Source organism: Pectinophora gossypiella, chromosome 25 (assembly GCF_024362695.1).
Source record: "Pectinophora gossypiella chromosome 25, ilPecGoss1.1, whole genome shotgun sequence".
NCBI classification, from domain to species: Eukaryota; Metazoa; Arthropoda; class Insecta; order Lepidoptera; family Gelechiidae; genus Pectinophora; species Pectinophora gossypiella.
In genome coordinates, this window is record NC_065428.1 from 1,210,824 (window position 1) to 1,234,688 (window position 23,865).

General features: G+C 39.5%; 1 protein-coding gene across 1 annotated transcript in view; it reads right to left on the reverse strand.

Annotated features, from left to right (window-relative positions):
* Positions 1 to 286: 286 nt before the first annotated feature.
* LOC126378197 (pro-resilin) overlaps positions 287 to 23,865 on the reverse strand; it is a 50,135-nt gene continuing 26,556 nt past the window's right edge. Inside the window, exons 3-6 of the mRNA XM_050026417.1 lie at positions 14,479 to 14,613; positions 12,397 to 12,486; positions 1,976 to 2,176; positions 287 to 1,455 (exon numbers count right to left, since the gene is read on the reverse strand). Coding sequence (XP_049882374.1) covers positions 1,321 to 1,455; positions 1,976 to 2,176; positions 12,397 to 12,486; positions 14,479 to 14,613 — 561 coding nt within the window. The 3' untranslated portion in view covers positions 287 to 1,320. The remainder of the gene's footprint in view (positions 1,456 to 1,975; positions 2,177 to 12,396; positions 12,487 to 14,478; positions 14,614 to 23,865) is intronic.

The window sequence follows — 23,865 nt, forward strand, 5'->3', positions numbered from 1 at the left end:
GCGGTATCATTTTATCTCTTTCTTTCAGAAGTCAATGTGCTACGACAAGAATGTGATAGAATAACTAGAGTTGTTGTACACTGATACAGTAGTGTGTGGTAGTGATTGGGTGGTTTACGAATTTTTACAATGCCATCTGACGGCAGTACTTTCTATTCGATGCTAGATGTCGCTACGCAGCATAACAAGTAAATGAATATAGAAAATAAAAGTTTTTAGAATCTCATTCTTTATTAAAAAATAAGGTACAAAATGACATTATTTAACAAATTTAATTACAATAAATATAAAATAACTGGGCAGTGATGAGTATTAAAATACGATAAGGTTAGTACCTATTTTAAAATAATGTTGTTAAATCCTTATAACTTTTTAAATACAATTTATTTTACTGGTCTAAAATACTGGAAAAAAGTAAAATTGACTGACCATATTTAAATAAATAGTCTCTTTTGGATGGTTTACACAACATTTTATTCTTTTATATCTGTCATAAATAAAAGTAAAATGTTATGAAATATTCTGTCTTATTACAATCATTATTTTAAGAAAGCTTTTAAAGATAATATTATAATACGTAATAATGTAAGTTGTACTGTACAGCAGTTAGGTACTTAAATTCTTCGTCTAAAACTATAGTGGTAACTATAATTCGGTAACTATTAATGTGTCATTTTCAGTCAGTACATAATAGTGGCCTTAGCATAAATTATATTAATTTCAAAAACCATTTTCTATTTGAGCTAAAAATGAATAGTGTCATCTTTATAAGGCTTTTTACACACTAGCGTTTTTATCGAAAACGCTCGTTTGAAAGCAGTCTAAAATGGAGTTCATTTGAAGCGGTCAATATGTAAATATTTTTAACTCGAAATAATTTTACAAATAATAATTTCACTTTTAAAAAATCGTCATAATTTTCTTTTATACTTTACTCAACTAACCTTCATAATGGCATTATTCGAGTAAGGTAACTCATATGCATTCCATAGGCATTATTACACAATTCGGGGCCTTTTTATAAAGTAACAAAATTTCAAAGTCTGATATGGTTTCCAATTTACATTATAATTTAATAATGTCAATTATTAAAATTAATCTAAAAATTTAGCTCTTTTTTTTGTATAAACCTTCGGTGCAAACGAATAATTTCGAAGCCCCGTGAGTTTGGGGCCTGAAAGCTCCATGTGGCTACCTTTATGTTTGTACTACAGTTGGAACAGTTTGTAACATAGTAAAATATAATATTGTACATCCCAATCGACACTTAAGAATTATGAACTATCACGCATTCACACAGTCCGTATTATAATAGGCAGTTTAGTATTGATAGCCTCCTCCTTGGCTGGGCGGTACGTATGCCTGACCGGGGCCTGAACCCCCAGTTGTGGGTCTCTGGCCGTAGCTGGGGCCAGAAGGCTGGTCGGGGTATTTCGCTTCACCTTCGTAAGACACCTGAAAAAAAAAGGCGATTAGAGAGAGACATTTTCATTAAAAAGTACTAGACTAGGATTTCTGAAAGCTAATTATGATTCCACTGGGGTTCTATGACCTGCTGAGCATTTTGTCAATCCAGTTTATTTTTTTTATCATCACTAATTTAAGAGCCACGCTCTTGTCGGTGTAGCATTCTCCATGCTACTTTTAGGGGAAAATATGGCAGTGGTGTCCCTCTTGCCTTCCGCCCCGCAGTACTCTGACGCGAATGGGATGGCGCCCAGAGTAGTCTATTTCAAAGCCGTACTAGGACTCCTGTTCTACGCCCCTGAATACCACTGGCAGTTGCTGCTGCCCTCTGTCAGACGGTTTTCAATATCAACCTTAAATATATTTTTTGTTAAAATAACAGTTAAATCTCTGACGAATTGGTCGAATACAGATTATTCACATCCAAATCTCAAATCTAAATACTGCTGCCATCTACCGTCAAGTAGCGAAACTTTTTCGAACCTCACCAACAGATGGCGTAACATACCTCAGCGTTAAAGCCGTTCTTCCAATCAGCAGTGTACTTGACGATCTGCGTACGTCCATCGGGCAGAGCGACTCTGTATTCTCCCCTGGTGACGTCACCGTCGGATATGGCGTTGTGGCTGTAGTCGTTGCCATCTTCATTCACGGCGTAGGAGAAGTCGAAAGGCATGCCAGGTTCGTGATGGTGGTGGTCTTCGTGATGCTGTGGAGAATAAGATAAAGACGATAAGTTATTGGCGAACAGACATTAAGGTTATTCAATTCAATTCAATTCAATTCTTTATTCATAATAAACATTACACGTCAACAAATATTTCGATGAGTATTAAATGCCTTAAGGGTGCAGAACTGCCTATGAAAAGGGCAAGTCTGTAAGAAAGAAATCAAGATAAGCTTAAGACATTAAGGGTGGTATTAATAAACTAATCTCATCTTCGAGACTGACCTCTAGATCATCTCAATGTGACACTTCTTATATAAAAACAGGGACTTGGGCATGATCTTTATTAGGCTTAGGTATATCCTAATTTTAAAAGCATAAAATATTTTATTATAGACATTTTTACAGGGCATTGTAAACTCTGTAGACTAGTAATAAGATTTAATAAATAAATAATAAGTAATGAGGTACATGCTTAATAATAATAGGTATTTAATTATTATTTGATTGAGAAATAATAAAAAACTAAAATAAAATCATTAAGTAGGTAGTCATGAGTCATCATGAGCAATATAATGTACCCACTTTAGGACTCTGTCGCACTAACATATTTGACATTTAGTGAGACTTACAGTTCAATTTGTCAAAAAAGTTAATGTGACATGGTACTAAAGTGTATTATATATTAATGCTCGTGACCATACGGTACGGCTTAACATGTTGTTTCCTACGCTTGCAGGCAAAAGCCACGCTTTCCAAATCTTACAAATCATTTGAATAAAAAATCATATTTTTTTATTGAAATCGATTTTATTTTATGAAGCATAAAGTTGGGCAACTGTAATTGTACCTATACAGCCAACGTACAAATGTTTATAGTTTTATTGCAAAATCTGTTTTTCTTGCATTAAAATGTATTGATAGTTTCGTTAAACATGAAGAATAGAATATGTAATTGTATTGTTTTGAATATGGTACGTAAATTTATTGTTGAATTTCGCAAATTGCCTATTGTTCGTCAGTTGTAATTGTTTTTTTTAATTAATATTTTCAGATATTACTAGTTTTCGTATTACTGTGGGGCTCTCAAGACAGTTGTTTTGTTTGTAAGTTTAAAAAAGTTTTAAGATTTAATTGTTACACCGCTGTCAAATGTGCGTGACGCTTTGTACGCTACGTAGAACACTCGCGCTTACGCTCGTAATATTTTATGTTTCTCTATCTTTCTGTGCTTTACTCTTCTAGTTGTTCTCTTACTTTTTTCTGTGCTTTTACCTATTGTGCCGTGTCTTGTACCGTGTGCAAAAAACTTTTAGTGTGTGATCGTCATAACGTAATTTTATTTCAACCCGCTGTCAACGTCGCGCTATATTAGCGTATACCTGCATAACGCTAAATTTGCTTTGTTTGTAAGTTTAAGTTTTAGTGGTTATAAGTCAATGTTCTTTTTTGTTTCAGTTGCTGGAAACGAAGATAATATAGTTATAGGTATGGTTAATCCAATTATTAATTACTGTTATTTTACAATCGAGCAAACATATTGCTACACCCGGACACTCCATACAAAAATCTCATACAAACTGTGTGCCGCCTAACGCCCAAAGCGCAAAGTGATTTATGTTAAGTCCCCACCGGGATTCTAACCCGGGGCCTCCGGATCGTGAGCCTCGCTCAACCACTGAACCACAAAGGCCGTTGCGGTATCATGATATCATTTTGCATAGGACTTTCAGCACAATCGTACTCTATTGTCCCGCGGTCGTAAGCATTAAGTCGTAAGCCCACATACGCGACTCTGCTACCATCTGACTAATGAAATATCATTCATTCTGTCTATTTATTTGTACTCTCTTGTGTAAGTTGTTTTTATTACGTGTTTTAGAAAAGAATAGAATAGAAAACGTTTATTATAAAAGGACGTCACACACAAAAAAAAAGACAACAACAGCATATCAAATTACCACTAAAACAATTACAAAAAAGCAAGACGGATATTAGTCGAAATGATTATAAGGTGGTGGTGGGTGGTTTTGATTATAAGTTATGTGTTATTTCGTGTTTGGTTTTATAATTGTTTCTGTGGTGTCCCTATATAACTAATAAATGTTTGTTCCTTTCAAATATAGGCTTTAAGTCGCGGCCTTGCGATATAGTTTATATTTGATAACATAAATTAGCAGACAGCTCGGTGTTCGCAAGCTTCCCGCCATCAGACTGTTGGGTGTTTGCAACGGCCTCCGTGGTCCAGTGGTTGAGCGTTCTGCTCACGATCCGGAGGTCCCGGGTTCGAATCCCGGTGGGGACAAATCACTTTGTGATCCGTAGTTTGGTTAGGACATTGCAGGCTGATCACCTGATGATCCGTGTTTCGGAAGGCACGTTAAGCCGTTGGTCCCGGTTATTATTTACTGATGTAAGAACGTAGTCGTTACTTGCGCGGCTCAATAATAACCCTGACCCCAGGGTTGATGAGGTTGGTCATCCACCTCACAACCCACACGATAAACGAAGAAGGGCGGTGTTGGAGGAGTGTCGTGCATTTCTCCACATAATAGCCTGTATGCTTTTAAATAATAATTGTTGTCTTCCATTATCTACTCTTTTAGGAGGAAACATCGAAGGGAAACTGAACCATTTCGAAAAATCGAAAAACAAATCCATTGCTCGAAGTGGAGCCGGTAAGTACATTTTTTTAGGTAAGTAGATAAAAAATAAAGGAAAGAAGAGATGTATTTTAGGGATAATGCCGCATTTGCCATTTGAGGAGCTATACGGCGCAGCGGTAAACGCGCTCGCTCTGCGATTGTTGAAGTTAAGCAACTTTCGCAAAGGCCGGTCATAGGATGGTTTACCACAAAAGAAAAGTTTTCATCTCGAGCTCCTCCGTGCTTCAGAAGGCACGTTAAGCCGTTGGTCCCGGCTGCATTAGCAGTCGCTAATAACCACCAATCCGCACTGGGCCCGCGTGGTGATTAAGGCCCGATCTCCCTATCCATCCATAGGGAAGGCCTGTGCCCCAGCAGTGGGGACGTTAATGGGCTGGTGATAATGATGATGCTGCATTTGCCCACTTCAGTGCTAAGTGCCGTCGTCTTACAGCCGGTAAGTACAAGATTTGTTTTAAGTAAGTAAATAAAAAAATAAATGTTGGTAAGAAGAGATTGCTTTTAGGGATATTGCCGCATTTGACTTCACTACTAAGTATCGTCTTACAGTGAAAACCAATTTTACGCGCCATTTTGAAAAATCACATTATGACGTGCTTTTAAATAAACAAGCTAGTTTTCCAGATAAAAAAGAGCAGTCTCAATTTTTACTTGGAATTAAATTATTGAAGAAACCGTGGTTTTTTATTAAAAGATTTGAGTGCGTTTGACAACAATCCAGGCTGGTCTTAAGCAGCGATGTGGTCTAACATAGAGCACGCAAACTCAAATAGTATTATGTATCGGGGAACACTGAGAATTCCATTCTTCAAAAATCGATGTTTTGTTAAAAATAAATAAATCAGAATATGATTTTAAAAACGTGATCACGTGGTTTACTCTATAAGGTATATTCCTCACTGTCTGTAAATACTTTTGTAAGAAATATAATGATAATAGGTATTTTTATATACCATTTTTTTTTACTGGCGTGCGTGTAAGAAACGATTGGTGATGAATTTGGAGGAAGCAAGAGAAGCGCGTCAGGATCTCTGCTTAACCCCGGTGGGAAATAGGCGAAAGTTTATATTTTACGAGTATTTTTTATTAAATTATAATTTTTTGTTATTCTAGCTGTGAACGCGATTGACAGTAATAGTGAAAAAGCCTCGTCTAGTACCCAAGGTAAGACACATTTATTAAAAAACAAAAAACAAAAAAATAATAGCAAAAATTAAATAAAATTTAAGCATCTTTAAAAAAATGTTTTGTCTATTCTGTTTCAAAAATGGTTAAAAATAAAATTTATTTATCTTTGAAGGATTTTTAGTCGATGGAAATTTATCACGAGGTGAGTGAACGATAATGTGTACCGTCATAATAGTGACGAAGTATGTGTTAGGTTAAAGCCCGCGAAAGCCGCGTGATGGTTTAAGGCCCGATCTCCCTATCCATCCATAGGGAAGGCCCGTGCCCCAGCCTTGGGGACGTTAATGGGCTGGTGATGATGATGTGTTAGGTACGTAAAATACATCTTCGTCTTATAATAAAAGTAACGTAAGCGTTTTAAAAAAAATCATTTTATTACATAAAACTTTATAATATGTATATACTGGCCTGCCAAACAAAAAATAGTAAAATTTCAAGTCACTTTTATTTCGAAAGATTATCTTGTATCTTCTAAATCCTCTTATCCCCTGCTGGGATGTAGGACTCGAATAACAGATTTCCACTCCTCGCGATCTGTTGCAGCCTCTGTAACTTGCTCCCATGACATGACGAGAGTTTTTAATTCCCGATTAACTGCGCCTCGCCAGGCTTCTTTGGGCTGCCCCCTTTTGCGTTGTGCACGCACGCAGTCAGAGCTCATCGGGACGGATGTTCTTCTAAAGACATGACCAATCCACAGCCATTTCCATCTGCGTGTGTTATCTTGTTTACTTAAAAAAATATTATAATTTTAAAAGTATACTATTTAGTTTAACAGGCCAGTGTGGTACCTTCCTTGTTGCCTAGAATGAAGAAGTTTATGGATATTTTTTTATTTTAGTTTTACGACAACAAGAAGAGTCTGATAAAAAGGAACGTAGGAAAACTACTCGCTGCAGCACATCTGAACCAATCACATGTAAGTGTTAGATTCTATAAATACCCTACCAGACGGAACGATGGGCGCTGAGGCTGTCACCCGGTACAAAACCTCAGGGTTTGTTGTTCTGCCAACCCCTTAACTTACGTAACATGTATCTGTTTGAATACCTCCCCTACATAACATAGTAATTACCCACATATTTTTATCGTTAAATTGTTTATAAAAACATATTTATGTTCTTTTTTCTTTTCAGTGCCACCTGATTTCGAGCTCAGTTGTAAGTTCCTACTTATTTATTTCAATCTAATGTAAATGATTCTAGCAGATTCCTAATTTCCTAATTTTATTTTAAGTTACAGTAATTTTCAGCATAATTGACAACTGTTAATTTCAAAATGAATGAGTGAACTCGCCTTATGCAAACCGTTAGGCATGAGTGGTCTGCCTAATTTTAAAACAAATTTTATCGGGTAAACGTCATCGTAAATAAATAATAACATTTTGTTAGTGCGGCGACCGCTTTGGAGCCATCATTGTGTGCTAGTGAGAAAAGTACCTTAATTTGTCTCTAAGTAATTTCAATTTATGAATTATCCCATTATCGTCCTAGCATTATCCGGTTTATCACGGGGTCCGCTTACCTAAACCAAAGATTTGACAGGTCCGGTTTTTTACAGAAGCGATTGCCTGTCTGACCTTCCAACCCGCGAAGGGAAAACCAGCCCAATACAGGTCAAATACCTCCGAAAATGAATTTCTCGGGAATGTGGGTTTCTTCTACGATGTTTTGAATTATCTACTTATTCTATTATTTTCATCCAAATCGGTCAAGTGGTTTAATTTGAAAGTGGAACAAGTAAAGTCACTAATAATAGTCTAAGCTTTAAAATATAGTAGTGAGATTCTATAATACTAAATACATAATTTGTTGTACTTAGCTTCCGGGGGTAAGAAACTTCAATTATTTATATTTACATAAGTACATTTATAAATTCTCGCCCGTAATTCCTAATGGGATGGGCAGAGCCATAAGTGACAGGTGGTCAGGGGGTTAAAAAGGCCACATAGAAGAAATTTGTCTGAAAAGCAATATTTATTCAAATCGGAAATGTCGAATTGCAATATTGCTATTCAGATGAATTGCTTTGATGTGGCCTTTTCAACCCCTCGCACCCTCTCTCTAGTTCGTCGCTTCTTCTATCGTGTGGGTTGTGAGGTGGATTACCAACCTCAACAACCCTGGTATCAGGGTTATTACTGTGAGCCGCCAAAGGCCCCTAACATGGCTCATGTAACGACTACATACTTACATTAGTAAGTAGTAACCGGGACCAACGGCTTAACATATCTTCCGAAGCACGGATCATCTTACTTTCGGACAATCAGGTGATCAGCCTGTAATGTCCTAACCAAACTAGGGATCAGAAAGTGATTTTTGTGATATGTCCCTACCGGGATTCGAACCCGGGGCCTCCGGATCGTGAGCCCAACGCTCAACCACTGGACCACGGAGGCCTAGCACCCTCGCTACTATACCTACTTTACGACATGCCCACGAAGGTACTAAGAACGCGTTCTATGTTTTTTTTTGCTCCCAGTCCACCGTGGACGCGATTTATGGGAGACTATTCCCATCGCAAGGATCTCAGGTGGACTTCATGATAAGCTCATTTCATTATTTGAATAAAATAAAAATTATGAACCTCGATGAAAAAAATATACCTGTAGTGTATTGATATTGCTATCCTTTTCTCGGTCGTATACGTCATCTGAATACAGAGCTAGACAAACAGTTAGTCAATGCAGGACGGTCTGCCTGTACAGTCATGAGCAATATCATGTACACACTTTAGAACCCTGTCGTACTATCATATTTGACATTTAATGAGACTTACGGTTTCATTTGTCAAAAAAGTTAATGTGACATGGTTTCAAAGTGTACTCGTGACCGTACAGAGTGATGGTGTGTTGGCGAGCCAAATCATGGCAGTATACAAAAGGTGTATTCTACAATACCTATCTTTTTTTTTTTTTTTTTTTTTTGACGTGACTTATTGTAGATTTGCCGCAGATGGCATTAACTACTTGGCCGGACAAATGGGGAGCGCTGAAGGCTCTCACCCGGTACAACGTTTAAGACAACAGGCCTGAGGGTGCCCAGTTGGGCGCGAACCTCGGCTCAGGGCGTCGTCTGAGAGGAAAAATATTTGAAAGAATTAATCGACCCTAGTGGGTCGATAGCGATAAGCGCTGAATGAGGGAAATCGTCGACCACGCCGGCGGGGTCGGTATCGGGGTCCTGAAGTGTTTGGTGTCGCGAGCTGATTGGCTGCCTCTATGGCTAGAGTAATCGGGTCGTCGGGATCGTATATTACGTCCTTCGGACGCCGATACTTTTCAGTACCGTCCCTAAGCGGGATGTATTCGGAAGCCGCAACTACCAGGGGATTTGGGTGGTGCGGAGCAGAATCGAAAAAACGTTTGGAAGCTAATTTGAGCCATTGGGCAATGGTTGGCAGACCTAGGTCAATGTGCAGATTTTCATTGCGAAGGAACCACGGAGCTCCCGTGGCTTTCCGCATGAAACGATTTTGTATTACCTGTAGACGGTGGATTTGAGAGGGACTCGCATGAGCGAAAACTACCCCTGCATAGGTCATGATCGGACGGATGCAAGTCGTGTAGATTTTGACCTTATTCCTAAGGGACAATTTACTTCGCTTGTTAAGGAGACAGTGAAGACGGCCCATTACAAACGCGGCGCGATCGCGCACACGTTTGATATGGGCCTTGAAAGTAAGACGTCTATCTAAGACTACGCCGAGATATTTGACTTGCTCCTCCCAAGGGATCGGCTTGCCAAACATCTTAATGATTTTAAGTTGACGGCGTGACCGTGGCGTGTTATAATAGCCCTTTGAAAAGTACACCGCTGCACTTTTCTCCGGGTTTACCTCGATTCTCCATTTGCGAAACCACTTGCCCAAGGCATTGGCCGCGCGTTGGAGGATTCCGGTCATCATAACTCGACCACGGCACGAAGAATAGATGGCTGTATCATCCGCAAATAAAGCTAATTCGGTATTAGGGGATTTGGGAATGTCACTAGTACAATACCTATCATACTTCTTGTATTCTACAATATCTGTAAATATTTCCTGCCAAATATCGCCTGGAAGAAACTGCTGTGATGCAATAAGGCCGTCATTTTATTGTGCTGTAATCTTTCTTGTGTATGTTTAAAATGCTTATTGTATGTGTGCATTATATTTGTATATCTGTACCTACTTATATGTACCTCTACAATTAATTAAAGCTTTCTTTTTTCAGAAAAAAAAGAAAACAAAAATGAAAAAAAATATGGCAAGTTTAATATCTTCTTCTTATCGTGTGGGTTGTGAGGTGGAATACTAGCCTCATCAACCCTGGTGTCAGGGTTACTATTGAGCCGCCAAAGGCCCCTGACATGGCTCATGTAACGACTACTTACTTACATCACTAAGTAGTAACCGGGACCAACGGCTTAACGTGCCTTCCGAAGCACGGATCATCTTACTTTCGGACAATCAGGTGATCAGCCTGTAATGTCCTAACCAAACTAGGGATCACAAAGTGAATTTTGTGATATGTCCCCACCGGGAATCGAACCCGGGACCTCCGGATCGTGAGCCCAACGCTCAACCACTGGACCACGGAGGTCGTTTGAGTATTGATACTATTGATTACAAAAATACGGGTGTTACTTTTTAAAATACTGTAGTATGTAAGTAGTTTTTTTATGAAAATAAAGCTCTATAAACTGATACTGTAAAAACGGCTACGTATACATACATAAACAACCTATATACGTCCCACTGCTGGGCACAGGCGTCCCCTCAATCAGCCGGAGGGGGTATGGAGCACACTCCACCACGCTGCTCCACTGCGGGTTGGTGGAGGTGTTTTTACGGCCATCTTTTTAATAGCCGGGACCAACGGCTTAACGTGCCCTCCGAAGCACGGAATCAACTTACTTTTCCGGACAATCAGGTGATTCAAGCCTGAAAAGTCCTTACCAAATAAAGGACAGTCTCACAAAGTGATTTCGACAATGTCCCCATTGGGAATCGAACCCGGACCTCCAGATCGTGAGCCTAACGCTCTAACCACTAGACCACGGAGGCGGTAAAAACGTCTAAAAACGTTTAAATATTATTTATTACCTTTCTTTTACAGTTGAAGAGAGGCTGCCATACAACGCACCACGTAAACACAAGATACCATCTTTTTACATAGACGACAATTAAATACTTAAACATTTGCGTACTTTTTTTGTTATTTTATCATCATCATCAGCCCATTAACATCCCCACTGCTGGGGTACGGGCCTTCCCTATGGATGGATAGGGAGATCGGGCCTTAAACCATCACGCGGGCCCAGTGCGGATTGATGGTTATTAATGACTGCTAATGCAGCCGGGACCAACGGCTTAACATGCCTTCCCAAGTACGGAGGAGCTCGAGATGAAAACTTTTTTTTGTGGTCACTAATCCTATGATAAACATAGAACACGTTCAGCTGCGTCTTCCCGGGCATGTCGTAAAAACCGACAGAGGGATTGTGTCCTCTAACATGATGGACTAATGTTATGGGTGATAGGCTGATCCCTTATCACCATAAGGTTCATCATATCCAGCTTACGACATCGTATCAACAGTGGCTGCAAGTTGTCTTTGATTACTTGTGGCTCTGCCCACCCCATTAGGGATAACGGGCGTGAGTTTATGTATGTATGTATGTCATCCTATTACCGGCCTTTGCGAAAGTTGCTTAACTTCAACATTCGCAGACCGAGCGCGTTTACCGCTGCGCCACCGAGCTCCTCATTGTTATTTCCTCCTTTTATTGTTATTTTATACATACATAAAACATACATAAAATCACGCCCGTAATCCCTAATGGGGTGGGCAGAGCCACAAGTAATCAAAGACAACTTGCAGCCACTGTTGATACGAAGTCCAAAGATGGATATGATGAACCTTATGGTGATAAGGGATCAGCCTATCGCCCATAACATTAGTCCATCATGTTAGACGACACAATCCCTCTGTCGGTTTTTACGACATGCCCGGGAAGAGAAGCAGCTGAACGTGTTCTATGTTTTTTATTTGCTCCCAGAACAGCATAGAAGAAGATTGTTATTTTATATTATTGAATATTTAAGTTATTAAAGACACACAGGCCAAAGTGGGTCTGGGCTGGACACATGTGCCGCATGCATCCGGAACGATGGGCAAAGATCATCACGCACTGGGTACCACAGGACGGACACCGTAGACGTGGTAGACCCCGGAAACGATGGCGCGATGATCTCGACGGTTATCGATCAGCCTGTAATGTCCTAACCAAACTAGATTTTTGTGATTTGTCCCCACCGGAATTCGAGCCCAGGACCTCCGGATCATGAGCCTAACGCTCAACCACTGGACCACGGAGGCCGTTATCTAGCTATTTAAATTATTTATCTATTAAAATGAATACGTACGTCATCGTGGTTGGGTTGGGTTGGTGGCAGGTAGGTCGGGTTGCGAGGGGGCGTCGGGGGCTTCGGTACCGGGTTGTACGGCTTGGGTTGCTGAAATAAACATAATTATATTCTTTATCCTCTAATTACATATCATAAACATAAACAGCCTATATACGTCCCACTACCGGGCACAGGCCTTCCCTCAATCAACCGGAGGGGGTATGGAGCATACTCCATTACGCTGCTGCACTGCGGGTTGGTGGAGGTGTTTTTACAGCTAATAGCCGGGACCAACGGAATCATCTTACTTTTTCGGACAATCAGGTGATTCAAGCCTGAAAAGTCCTTACCAAACAAAGGACATATTTCGACAATGTCCCCATCGGGAATCGAACCCGGACCTCCAGATCGTGAGCCTAACGCTCTAACCACTAGACTGCGGAGTCTGTTATCTTCTAATTAATTGTTTTTAGACTAAATAATATAAATGGGAAATATATTCATATTCATTTATTTCGTAAAAGTTATGTTATTACATGTCATATGGAAGATATAATAACGATACAATAATGGTACTTAAGTACTAAGTTGTTAATTTTAAAGTACTACCAAAAAAGAAGAGAATTAAGAATTAAGTTTTTAAGTAGTACTAGCAGTTTTATATTTTCTACCCAGACTTCACCGAGCTTTCTGTTAGACCGACGTGGTAGGTGGTGAGCCGTATCGCTGTCTATAATGGCCGAGCCAACTGTGTTAGTGAAACACAGACTCCGATAATTCTTATTAAGAATATAATGTATAGTTTAGAAGGTAAATGTTATGTTAGGAAACATAAACTCACAACTATATCACAATTAGGGAAGTTTGAGGTAGATAGGTTGGTCTGAGGTACCCACATCCATCGCAAGATGAACTATCATTATTTAGAAGAAATGATTTCTGAGATTAACTGTCTGAGAATTGATATTAGTTAGCCAAATTACTAAGTAAGTAAATTGTATAACAATATTTTATGGCTTTTTTTAAAGAACCTCTAGTGCCGAGGTCTTCCTTGCAGCTTGTTTTCCCCGTCTATACAGGCTGTGAGAAGCTGCAGTAGCTTTAAGCGGATAAGACATTCGTTATGTAAAAAATGACGATTCAAAGTGTAACTATGTTACCTACTGAATAAATTTATTCAGTAGGTATTCGTTATGTAAAAAATGACGATTCAAAGTGTAACTATGTTACCTACTGAATAAATTTATTCAGTTTTATTTTTTACATAACGAATGTCTTATCCGCCTAAAGCTACTGCAGCTTCTTACAGCATGTATAGACGGGGAAAACAAGCTGCAAGGAAGACCTCGGCACTAGAGGTTCTTTATATATTTTTGTATTAGAATTTGATCATCTAAGTACCCACGCCTCACGGAGATTTCATCATACCAAAACGTAATTAACCTTTAAGCAAATCAACACTTCATAAAACAATAGTTCTTTAAACAAATTGTGTCTAACCGTTCATGGTCAATATTCAGTTTTAATCTCAGTCTTTCAGAACACAAGGTTAATAACACATTGTAAAATTTGAAATGGTTTCGCATACTATCTGAATATAAATATTCAGATACATGTAAATTACCATGTTATATTGCGGTAATTTATAACAGACGAATCTCCGACCAGAGTGAAAGACCAAAGTGGAAGGCCTAGGCGTAAATACCGCGATTAGTTCCAGCTGGGTCTGCATGACAACCGCGCTTATTGAGCGCTTCGACCAATAAACGATACGAATGCTTTCTACGTATATGGACGTGTAGGGACACACAGTGTATTATTCCTTAAATCGGAGTCAGCAATTCTGTGCAGGCGCAACGGCTCGCCGTTTAACAATAAGGCCGCCTATTGTGCTTATTTTTATTCGTATGTTTATTTATTTATCATGTCCTGTGTATATGTCGTTGTGCAATAAAGGATTATTGATTGATTAATGTCCCACTTTTCCCTTCTCCTTCCAACCCAGGGAGGGTTGGGTCAGGTCCTGGGCATCACAGAAAGGTATACATAATTATTATAATTATTACGTAAGTATATGTATAGAAACATATCAACACATACCGTTGTTGGTTTGTTATCAGTGGGGAAGGGAACAGCAGGTGGGGGGTAGTTGTAACCCTTGTTGGGGGGGAGGTATTCATTCGCTGCAGTTGCCATGGCAACCACCGACGACGCTACTAAGCACGAGAGCCACATCTGGAAAGAAAAAAAATGTAAATGAAAAATAAATACATTATGTTTCCTTAGTGTGCGTAGAAGTTATAAATAAATACTAAATAATCATTGCTTTACCACAACCATAGATACAGCGCTTGATACAAAAATCGCTTTGAGCTTCTATTTTTGCAAGTTTTAATTACGCACTTCCCCGTGTCGTCAGTTCGGCGCCTAATCGCGCACTGACGTAAAGTACTGTCAACGTCGCTGTATTAACAGTAACTGCGTCCCAATTTTTGAGCGCTGATGTTCAATCTACGGTAGTAGTCATCATCACCAGCCCATTAACGTCCCCACTGCTGGGGCACGGGCCTTCCCTATGGATGGATAGGGAGATCGGGCCTTAAACCACCACGCGGGCCCAGTGCGGATTGGTGGTTATTAACGACTGCTAATGCAGCCGGGACCAACGGCTTAACGTGCCTTCCGAAGCACGGAGGAGTTCGAGATGAAAACTTTTTTTTTTTGAGGAGCTCGGTGGCGCAGCGGTTTACGCGCTCGGTCTGCGATTGTTGAAGTTAAGCAACTTTCGCAAAGGCCGGTCATAGGATGGGTGACCACGGTAGTAGTAAATCTATGTAAATAATTATAACGATTTAATCTCGTGTGGGTAGTGGCGGAGGTCCGTGTTGGTCTATGGGTAGCGAGATCAATGCCCGACCTTATCAATCCATTGCCTTTAACACGTTGACAGTCCCCATACAAAATGTTTTGACTTCCTTGAAAGTCCCGCATATTACTTCAATTTTTATACGTCCTGTTAAAAACGTAAATAATAATAAACAACTACATAACATAAACTGCCTATATACGTCCCACTGCTGGGCATAGGCCTCCCCTCAATCAACCGGAGGGGGTATGGAGCATACTCCACCACGCTGCTCCACTGCGGGTTTGGTGGAGGTGTTTTTACGGCTAATACCCCCTCCGGTTGATTGAGGGGAGGCCTGTGCCCAGCAGTGGGACGTATATAGGCAGTTTATGTAGCCGGGACCAACGGCTTAACGTGCCCTTCGAAGCACGGAATCATCTTACTTTTTCGGACAATCAGGTGATTCAAGCCTGAAAAGTCCTTACCAAACAAAGGACAGTCTCACAAAGTGATTTCGGTAATGTCCCCATCGGGAATCGAACCCGGACCTCCAGATCGTGAGCCTATAACGCTCTAACCACTAGACCACAGAGGTTGTTATATATAAACAACTAATGTCATTTTATTTTATTGAAAAAGTAAAGTTGAATATTTTTTTACTAAACCTTCAGTCACTTCAGCCTTCAAACATGTGGACAGTAGCATTCATCAAACACACTGTAATACACACCTTTGCTAAGTTACCCAAGTTGAACACCCGCCCTTAGTGCGTACCTGGTCGTTTCTTAGTGACCTATGTATGGGTCATGGATGGGCCATGGATGTCCCACGGATGGGCCATGGATGGTTTCTTAGTGACGTATGGAGCTAGTCCGTCATGACCCGGATCACTAGACTGTCAACGTGTTAATGTGTGCAAATGGTTCAAGTAGCAAATCATCCAACGCGTTTAACATCTAATGAGCAACACGCCTAAATAGCAAAGTGGTCTGTATAGCAAAATGTTTATATTGCGAAACTCAAAATTCAAAATTCTTTCATCTCTCTACCATTATCCCGTTTTTCACAGGGTCCGCTAACCTAACCTGAAAATTTTACAGGTCCGGTTTTTTACATAAGCGACTGCCTGTCTGACCTTCTAATCAGCGAAGGGAAAACCAACCCAATACAGGTTAGGTCACACACCTCCGAAAATGCATTCCTGGGGAATGTGGGTTTCCTCACAATGTTTTACTTCACCGCTGAACACGTGATAATCACTTGTGATCCAAACATGAATTCGAAAACAAATTCGACAATCATTGGTTTAGCCTGTGCTGGATTCGAACCAGCGACCTCAAAGTGAGAGGCAAGCGTTTTACCAACTCGGCTACCACGGCTCTCAAAATACAAAATTCTTTATTCTCATTAAATAGAGTTTGTAATATTGTTTATAACAAAACTTATAGTTAAAGCAAAACTTATTTATTGTTAGGTATGTGTACAGTCATGAACATTAATCAATCCACTGTTATTGTATATTGTATTGTAAACGACGAATAAAACTTGCCATCAAATTACATTCAATAATGGAATATGTAGGTAAAAAGCGTAAACTTTTTAGTCGGCAGGAAATTCTTTTGTCTTCTAAACGGCTCAAACCCATAATTCAGTCAAGACAGGCTAAACAAAACGAGTGGTCTTAGCATACAATGCACTATGTGGTGGACAGATAGGAGAAAAACATACGGGAATTTCTTACTGCAATCAAAAAATCTTAAAATTCTATTAATATTACAAATGCAGAAAAGTAACTTTTCACGCCATAATGGCTAAACCGATTTTGATGAAATTTGGACGAAAGCTAGTACCTATACAAACATACTATTACTATACCGTAGATACAGCGCTTCATACAAAAATGCGGCGAAAACTTGGCGCTTGTGTAGCTACACATTAGTACCACGCAGGATTTTATTGAATGTATATACCACATTCAAAAAAATCGTGTCAAATTAATTAAGAAACTCCCCTTGTCTTATTATTTTTTTCGCTTTGAGCTTCTATTTTTGCAAGGTTTTACTACGCACTTCCCCGTGTTGCCAGTTCGGCGCCTAATCGTGCACTGAGGTAAAGTACTGTCAACGTCGCTATATTAACAGTAACTTTGCGTCCCACTTTTCCAGCGCTGATGTTCAATCTACGGCAGTAGTAAATCTATGCTTAGGCTGGACAAATGGGAAGCGCTGAGGAAGTCACGCTCTACGGTATTTAAGTACTTATTTATAATTATCTTAGCTTTTTAGAACTAAGTATTCCTCAAATTGTCTAGTTTCCTAGGTCAAAGATAAATTATACAATTGTGATAACTAAATAAAGGCAGATCTAAAGCTCACGAATAACGTCTTCTTTTTTCTATTTTAACTTATTTATTTATTTTAAAAATAAACAATGTAATAATAAGTGCGAAATTTTTGTCACGTTCTTCTATGACGTCACAGGTTGCTTTTTCATACAAATTCCATAGCAGTTTCGTGTTTTGACGTTTATTAAAAAGTAACTGATTTGACTTTTTGCAAACTAGCCTATTCTGTACAAATGTTTTCTGCAGTCGCTACTTGCATTCACATTACGCCACGCGAACAATGCGGCTCGATAGTGCAAGGCCGAAGCCTCTTACCCGCGAAAATACTCGCACGGGAACTAGGTTCGATTCCCGGCGACGATTTGACAGGTTTATTAATATGATAGACAGCAGCCCTTAGCACTATTTACTTGTTTAAATACGCGACTAATAAAATTTAATGCAGTGGTACAGAGTAGTATGTGTTTTGGAGGTATGTGACCTAATCTGTATTGAACTGGATAAGTACTGTTAGAAACAAGTTAACGCTATCTTTTATTTTGACATATAAAAAAAAATATATATTGACATGACGACCTCCGTAGTCCAGTGGTTGAGCCTTGGGCTCACGGTCCGGAGGTCCTGGGTTCGATTCCCAGTGGGGACATATCACAAAAATTACTTTGTGGTCCCTAGACTGGTTAGGACACTACGGGCTGATCACCTGTTTGTCCGAAATTAGGATGATCCGTGCTTCGGAAGGCACGTTAAGCCGTTGGTCCCGGTTATTACTTACTGATGTAAGTAAGTAGTCGTTACATGAACCATGTCAGGGGCCTTTGGCGGCTCAATAGCAACCCTGACACCAGGGTTGATGGGGTTGGTACTTCACCTCACAACGCACACGATAGAAGAAGATTTTGACATGATTTATTGTAGATTTGCTGCAGATGGCATTAACAAAACGTCGACCACGGCAGCGTGCTTGGTATCGGGGTCGTGAAGAAAGGGATAACGCTAGAGAATGTATTAAATAATAAAGAAAGTTCAATAGAGCAAGTATAATTAAATTAGACATAGATAAAGATAATGACTATAATATCTCAGATAATATTACAAAAGCTGTCAATTTTGAAAACAATGGTGTTGCGTAATGATGACTCGAGCGAACTGGCCACTAATTAGACGTCTGGGTGGGGCGTGGACGCTGTGACAGCGGGCAGGGTTGCGGAGATGATAGCGGAGCGGGTTACGAATGTACGATGATAGGGGTGAGGTAAAGATAGTTTGGATGACATAAAACGAATACTTTAGTGCACTCGAAAGAAACCACTGTCCTATTTTTTAGTAAAAAGTAGCATGGAGAATGCTACACTGACAAGAACGTGGCTAAGAGCCACACACAAACCACAAATTAGTGATGATGACTGAAAAAAAAATCAAATTCGTTAAACAACTCCCGCGGCGTATTATTGCGACCGCTAAATTGCAAATTATTCAAATACAATATACAAATACAAAAATATTTATTCGTGAATGTTGCGTGCTACAAGATAGATAGATTGATTTAGATTATTCTATCAGGTCCATTCGCTATGTCTGTTAAAATATATAATAAATGATTCCAAAAGCCTTGCAAGGCATCATCGATTTAAATAATTTCAAAAGAAGCTTAAAACAGTACCTAATTGTCAAAAGTTTTTGTACTGATCTGCAGGAGTTTTTTAATGATAAGTAGGTTTCTTTTCACAACTGCCCTATTTTTCCCTAAAAAGTAGCATGGAAAATGCTGCACCGACAAGAGCGTAGCTCTTAAATTGATGATGATGAGTTTTCTTTTACTTTTATGTCTTAATTATATACTTGTTCTCATTTATTATGTTTAAGCCTAAAAATATGCTGTAACTCTCCTTTAAATTGCTGTGCCCAATCCGGGTATATAGGTATGTGTCAGTCACCTTATATTACCAACCTCCCACCATTTTTTTTTTACTTATTGTATATTTGCCGCTGATGACATTCACTACTTGGCCGGGTCCTACCATGTGGAATGCGATAAATGATATGATTATGGTTAATACGCTTACAGTCGCACCACTTACGTGCTTTTATAATTGTTCTACATCAAAGTTTTGATAGCAAGCTTAGCTATTGTTTAGTATGAGAAGAAACCTACTTATTTAAATATAACATTATAACAGTGTGACTATATTGTTATAAGCGAATGTAAGCATGTGATCAAGTATTATAAATAACCAGAGATAATACTTTCGGAGATCTTATAATCATTGAATTTTAACAAGACTAAAACATACTTACACAGTTTATAATTTATATTGTTGTTTTCATTTACGGTGGATGCTGTGTACGTATGTAATTGGCAAGCATGTATACCAAGTCTTTCTATTTATAATGCTCTCTGTAAAAGTTTCATATGTATTGCTGTATGTGTACCTAAATAAATAAATAAATACTTGGGAGCTTCGGAGGGCATGTTAAGCCGTTGGCAAAAGTATATAATAGACAACATAAAGTTTACGTCGGAAAATGTATCTAGATATTAATTCAGAATCATGGTCTGAATCATCCGCCTTAGTATTCGTTACGATGTCACTAACACCCTGTATATTTCAAAGCCTATCACCCTACACTGGTGCTTTTATGAGTAATGTATGAGTATGGCGCATCACAAACAAATGATGTACGACCCTCTCTCTCTCTCTCTATATATTTAAGAGCTGCGCTCTTGTCGGTGAAGTAATCGCCATTCCTCTCTTCTGCCCGCTAAAACCTTCACCTCCTGATACGACACGACCTGCACCTTCTCTTTTATTTGTTTCATAAAATGTTCTCCTAGGTCTACCCCTTCCTCTCTTCCCTTCAATTTTTCTTTCTACGACGATGATGTATGACATGTATGAAATATCTTTTATGTACATATGACACGATAGTTACTTAACTATAGAGTTCAAACTATATAATCAGGGTATATGTGTGAAAATAATTTTATGACTGTTATTAAGTAGATTGTGTCGCTATTTTATAACATTGAATGTACTTATGTGTGAAACAGGACAGTTTTGTTTTGAAATCTCGGAGATAATTAAAAAAAATACTTATTATCTGAAGCTTGTGGTGGTAGGGTCGGAAGAGGAAGGCCTAGGCTTCCGCACCACGATCAGATCTAGGATGTTTTAAAGAAACCCTAGGTTAATATTTTTTCTTTATTTGCATACTATGATGGTGGACAAGTTGATAAGTTACATATGAGTTTCACATCACAGACCCTTTCGGTCACAAGAAAATAGAAGTTTAAAACAGAGAAGGTAGCCTTTCAGATTGTATCATTAAGATATTCACTAGTGCTGAAGTAACATTTATAATATGTGGGATAAAGAAGAGGCTGAATGTTGATTTTTGAACGAAGACTAATAGAGAAAAGATGAATAATTGTTAAGTGTCTATCTATTCATCCTGTATCCCACAGCTGGGTATATGCCTCCTCTCTTTCACGCCATCCATTCCTGTCCTGTGCAAGTCACATCCATTGCCTTCCGGCATACCTCACCATGTCATCCGACCACCGGGCTGGTGGTCTGCCTTGATATCCAACCCGGAATTTAAATTTATCTAAAAAATATACCAACAACCGTTCGAAGTCCATCTACGCAGATAGCATTCGTATAGTTTATTGGTCGAAGCGCTCAATATAATTCGCGCCGAGCGCGGCGCGGTTGTCATGCAGTCCCGGCTAGATAGGTTATCTTCATATAGGTTATAATTTATTGTTTATGACCATTACGCAGAGTACCGTCCTCTTTTTTTATTGATATGACTTATTGTAGATTAGCCGGATATGGTACAGGTAACTTAGGCTCATTGATATACCACTACCGTAGATACAGTTTACCTAAGGCTTCTCTTTTATCGGGCAATATTTGACTGTCCGAAAAACTAGTGAGGTGGAGTATGCTCCAATGTTGAAGTCGCATGTAGTAGGTAGCGAGCCTATTGCCATTAACCGGGTACAAATCTTGGAGAAGCCATGTGATATTAATTATCTATGACATAAACATCAATTCAAATTCAGTAGTTTAGAGGTGGTACTGGAATTCGATCAGGACTATCACGGATTCATTAATAGGTACCTATCTGAAGTATTTAATAATGAATTCTATATCCCATTTGTACACTCGATCAATTTAATTGAATCCAGTTTAAGACCCACGAATTCGACCTAAACCCAACCTCGATAGATAACACTTAGCGATGGTGACATTTCGAACGGTTTCTGTTCTAAAACTAGCTAAATACCTTAGTTTCAGAACGCACCGCGCACATGCCAAGTACTACCTAGACCTTTAAGACAAGGCTGAATACCGGAATGTCTTTGCCATTCTGTCAGTAACAAGACTATATCATCGCCTCTTTGCCACCCGGATCAAAACCCTATCTCACAAAGTGAACGAGTGCCCTCTACACCGGTTCGGGGCGGAAAGTTACCGTTTATAATTTTATTCTATGATCAAAGGCGAATCTCACACGACGCTACGCACCGACGATTCGGAATCAATAGATTACATTCATATGACTCAATCATCATCTCCCTAACATTATCCTGTTTTCCACTGGGTCCGCTTACCTAACCCGAAGATTTGACAGGTCCGGTTTTTTACAGAAGCGACTGCCTGTCCGACCTTCCAACTCGCGGAGGGAAAACCAGCCCAATACAGGTTGGGTCACGTACCTCCGAAAATGCATTTCTCGGGAATGTGGGTTTCCTTTTCCTCACGATGTTTTTTGTTACCGCTGAGCACGTGACATTATGATACAAACATGAATTCGATAATCATTATTTTAGGTCTGTGCTGGATTCGTACCAGGGACGAATACAATCTTAAAACCGCTTTACCGCCAACCACGTCGGTTCGGTGTCGCGTGAGAATCACAGAAATAACCACGCATTCACTGAAAATGCGTGATCATACTTGCCATTTGCCACTGTTTGGGCATTTACATTAAGTACCTAACACATACAAATTATTCAAACTAAACCGATTCACTGGGTTCACGATTCGCGGTTACAAATCCTTTTCAAATAGGTTATGGGTTTCAAAATCCGTGGAATTGAATGCACCGACCGCAATTGCAATACTGGTGTCACGAATAGAAGCAATTTGAGAGGCGTGTAGTTGCACGGCCACTTTCAAATGTTGTGCTTCTTTTAACATCTTCTGTGAAATGTCTGTGGCTAAATGCTAAATCGTTTATAATTGCCTAAAAATAAAGTTATATTGAGTTATATTGAGGAGCTCGGTGGCGCAGCGGTAAACGCGCTCGGTCTGCGATTGTTGAAGTTAAGCAACTTTTGCAAAGGCCGGTCATAGGATGGGTGACCACAAAAAAAAAGTTTTCATTTCGAGCTCCTCCGTGCTTCGGAAGGCACGTTAAGCCGTTGGTCCCGGCAATGTGGGTTGGTGGAGGTATTTTAACGGCTAATAGCCGGGACCAACGGCTTAACGTGCCCTCCGAAGCACGGAATCATCTTACTTTTTCGGACAATCAGGTGATTCAAGCCTGAAAAGTCCTTACCAAACAAAGGACAGTCTCACAAAGTGATTTCGACAATGTCCCCATCGGGAATCGAACCCGGACCTCCAGATCGTGAGCCTAACGCTCTAACCTAGACCACGGAGGCTGTTAGCTACTCGTCAGAGGTACATTAAAATCCCATGAATTCATTACACTTTTTACAAATTAACAACATAATTAATAACACAAAAACGTTACATGAACTAAAAGATGAAGAGATACGAATCAAAATTAAGCAATTACTTTACTAGGTAAGTAAGTATAGTAATTACATTTGACCTTTTTTCTTTGGACGATCAAATTTTAATGTGCAGTTATGACATGTTTGATAGTGGAAGTATTCTCATCATCAGACAATAGTGGGTAATTAGGTCAGTTTTGTACGAGTTTGTGTAATACACGTCTTGAGATTTTACGAGTCAAATACCTCAGTTTTTGCATGTTTTTTACCGACTTCAAAAAAGGAGGAGGTTCTCAATTCGCCCGTATATACATCATCATCATCATCATCATCAGCCCATTAACGTCCCCACTGCTGGGGCACGGGCCTTCCCTATGGATGGGTAGGGAGATCGGGCGTTAAACCATCACGCGGGCCCAGTGCGGATTGATGGTTATTAACGACTGCTAATGCAGCCGGGACCAACGGCTTAACGTGCCTTCCGAAGCACGGAGGAGCTCGAGATGAAAACTTTTTTTTGTGGACACCCATCCTATGACCGGC